We start from the raw sequence: 2,706 nt of genomic DNA, 5'->3' as shown, positions 1-2,706 counted from the left end.
TTTTTTTTTATTTGACCGGCAGACTTTATATCTAGTGTTTACTAGAAGTAAACAAGAAAACGTTCGGAGAGCTTACAAACCGAGCAGAATGCCCAAAAGCATTGCTGAAAATCCTTTCGAACGTACCAAAAGGCACTATTTTCATCTTCTCGTAGAGAGTTGCATGTCTTCCTAATCAGTCGAGATCGAAATACCATGAGCCCTTAGATCATCCTGGAGTACTTGAGACCAAAAGGTCTGTACATATTACGTACCATTAATAAACTAAGCTTAGTTGGTAGACCATTTAATGTCACATGGAGTACTCTTAGTAACTCTACGGCCTAAATGACAAATGGTTGGTTATATACTTCCTGAATGATTATTTTTATCAGTTCAGATCTTTTTTTTTAAATAAAAAAGATTTTTATTAATCTTCAGAAGTTTTTATTTTGTTGCAACCGTCCTAAACCCCACGCATTAATGCGATACAAATTATTGTATTGATTTTGAGTTTGCGACCACATATATATGTCCTGTTTAGGGTTTTGAATGGCTTTAATTATACTTAACCTTGGGTTGTATACCAGGGGAATAATATGGTCCTTCATTTCTATAGAGTTAGGTTTATAATGAAGCAGCAAACAGGGCGCTCTTTTCATCATAAATCTTGTAGAATACAGAAGGAAGGATTCATTAAAATCTTGTTATCATCTTCCTTACAAGTTTATTAAGAGAACTCTAAGGATCCTCAAATAGTTTCTCATTATTACAAAGAACAAAAAATAGAACTCCTACAACTAGGTTTGCAGTTTCCAAGCTCCTCATAACTAGACTTCTCAAATTTAAATGAAGCTACTACTTTTGTAGAGTGGAAGAGAGACTTAAACTGGCTAAGCTAACTGGCTTGTCGAGAACAAAACGAAAAAAATTATACAGAATAGGGAAAAAGATCCGTTAATATTTATGAGTTTTCTAGAATGGACACGGGTGGGACTGAGGAAGGTAGAATCAAATGAAGCACGTACAGATGATGAGATTGATTATTTTTTAGTAGTAGAGTTATTTTCTAGTATCTGTGTGAGACAACAAAATGGCATCAATGGCTTCTTTTACTTGAGAAACTTCAGGTGCTTTACCACCTTGTGCTGGCCAGAACTCATCTGTTGCTAATACCTAATCAATTATTCAAAAAAAAAATTAGTTCAATATACTATTTAAATGTTATTAATCATTATATAATTAAGTTGCATGAATTAGTGTAATTAATTATCATTTATTCTCACCTTTACTTGTAATTGCAGAAACTTGACATAGCTAATGGCTTTCTCTAACATTGTCACCAAATCAACCTTGGTCCCGTTGGGTACGAGGTCTTGTAATACCTTTAACCTCTCACTGATTCGCTCTCTTCGATTCTGAAGTACACAATGAATATAGAAAAACAAATTTAGTATTCTTTCACCAAGATCCGTATCAATATATATATATATCTGTTTTTATATATATGACAAGAATATTTAATAAGAAGAATTTTTAATAAGACATCATAGGTTATATGTCCAACCTTAGCGGCAAGACTTTGCGGGTCCTTGGCCGGAGCAGGTGACTTTGCTTTAGTTTTTTTTGCTGCTCCAGTACAGAGCTTCTTGCTTGGTTGCGTTTCACCATCCTGTAACAATATATACACATAATGGAAGTTAGAAAAAGTTGCATGTGAAGTTGTATCCATTTTGCATGTTCATCCGATGAAATATTTGAATTTGAGATTACGTATAAAACTTGATGATGAATCACGAACTAATTAAGTACGTACCAACTGATGATGAGGACGTTTAAGAAAGTTTTGCTCGGTTGAACATCCAGCTTCTTGAACACCACTGTCGTCAGAACCGCTGGCACCAGCGTATAACCAACTAAACCGCTCCTCCCCTTGATTACTATCCTTACTGACAGATTTGTTAAAAGATGAGCTAAAAGTATTTGCAGATTCAAAAGAATGACGTTCTTCGGATAATCGATTACTTTCTAATAACCCAGCAGTATTTTTTGAAGGATTCCAATGATGAGGATAGTTCGGGTCGACATGCATGACTCTACCTTCCCAATTAGGGTACTCATGATCATCTTCCCCATGAACCCTCATCATGTAACGATTATGGGAACCTGCATTACCGAAACTTAGTAATGATGATGATGCCTGATGATAATTAGCAGCACTAGAACTTGACTGCCAATTATCAAAACCATCTTTGAAGTTGATTGGAGAATCATCTTCTTGCGAAGAACTCATCTCTTCATCAACGTTTGTTTGGTGATCGGTAAGAGAAGGAAGCCGGTTCATCGGGTAGTAATTCTTGTACTTTCCATCACCATGACCACCTGTTTTTTCAGATGAACCGTGTTCACTATCTTCGTCATCAAGAACCATCATCTTTGTATAATTCTCAAAGCCTAATAATGAAGGATCTGAAACAGGTGAAGTATTTCCTCCAACACTGCACATGTTTCCATACATATGCATAAAGTTCATCGATGAGGAGTCTGGTCCTGCAATAATTCTCTCTTTCGCAAGCGCCATTCCTGAGAAACAGTAACTAGTACTAGAGCTAGCTAGTTACACTGATAAAAGGTAGAATGAAAAACAAAATGACAAGCAGAATCGAGTGAAGAACACAAAAATTATATCTTAGTAGTGATGGTGGGAGCTAGAAAAGTTCTGCAGTA

At 35.8% G+C, this 2,706-nt stretch overlaps 1 protein-coding gene across 1 annotated transcript; it reads right to left on the bottom strand.

The window, feature by feature from the left end:
* Positions 1 to 920: 920 nt before the first annotated feature.
* On the bottom strand, positions 921 to 2,706 carry LOC113277616 (transcription factor bHLH83-like). Its single transcript, XM_026526659.1, has 4 exons — positions 1,796 to 2,706; positions 1,547 to 1,651; positions 1,266 to 1,397; positions 921 to 1,155 (listed from the first exon to the last, which is right to left on the bottom strand). Exons 1-4 carry the CDS (start codon positions 2,558 to 2,560, stop codon positions 1,042 to 1,044), a joined length of 1,116 nt encoding a protein of 371 aa, XP_026382444.1. The 5' UTR covers positions 2,561 to 2,706; the 3' UTR covers positions 921 to 1,041.

Source organism: Papaver somniferum, chromosome 5 (genome assembly GCF_003573695.1).
Source record: "Papaver somniferum cultivar HN1 chromosome 5, ASM357369v1, whole genome shotgun sequence".
Classification (NCBI taxonomy): domain Eukaryota; kingdom Viridiplantae; phylum Streptophyta; class Magnoliopsida; order Ranunculales; family Papaveraceae; genus Papaver; species Papaver somniferum.
The sequence above is the reverse complement of the archived record's forward strand: the minus strand, read 5'-3'. Positions and strand labels throughout refer to the sequence as shown.

Excerpts from the sequence above, each read along its gene's own strand:
- LOC113277616 (XM_026526659.1), bottom strand. The coding sequence starts at position 2,560 with ATGGCGCTTGCGAAAGAGAGAATTATTGCAGGACCAGACTCCTCATCG. Across the intron at positions 1,398-1,546 it reads CGCAAAGTCTTGCCGCTAAG|AATCGAAGAGAGCGAATCAG; the intron begins GTTGGACATATA and ends TGTGTACTTCAG. Across the intron at positions 1,156-1,265 it reads TTCTGCAATTACAAGTAAAG|GTATTAGCAACAGATGAGTT; the intron begins GTGAGAATAAAT and ends ATAATTGATTAG.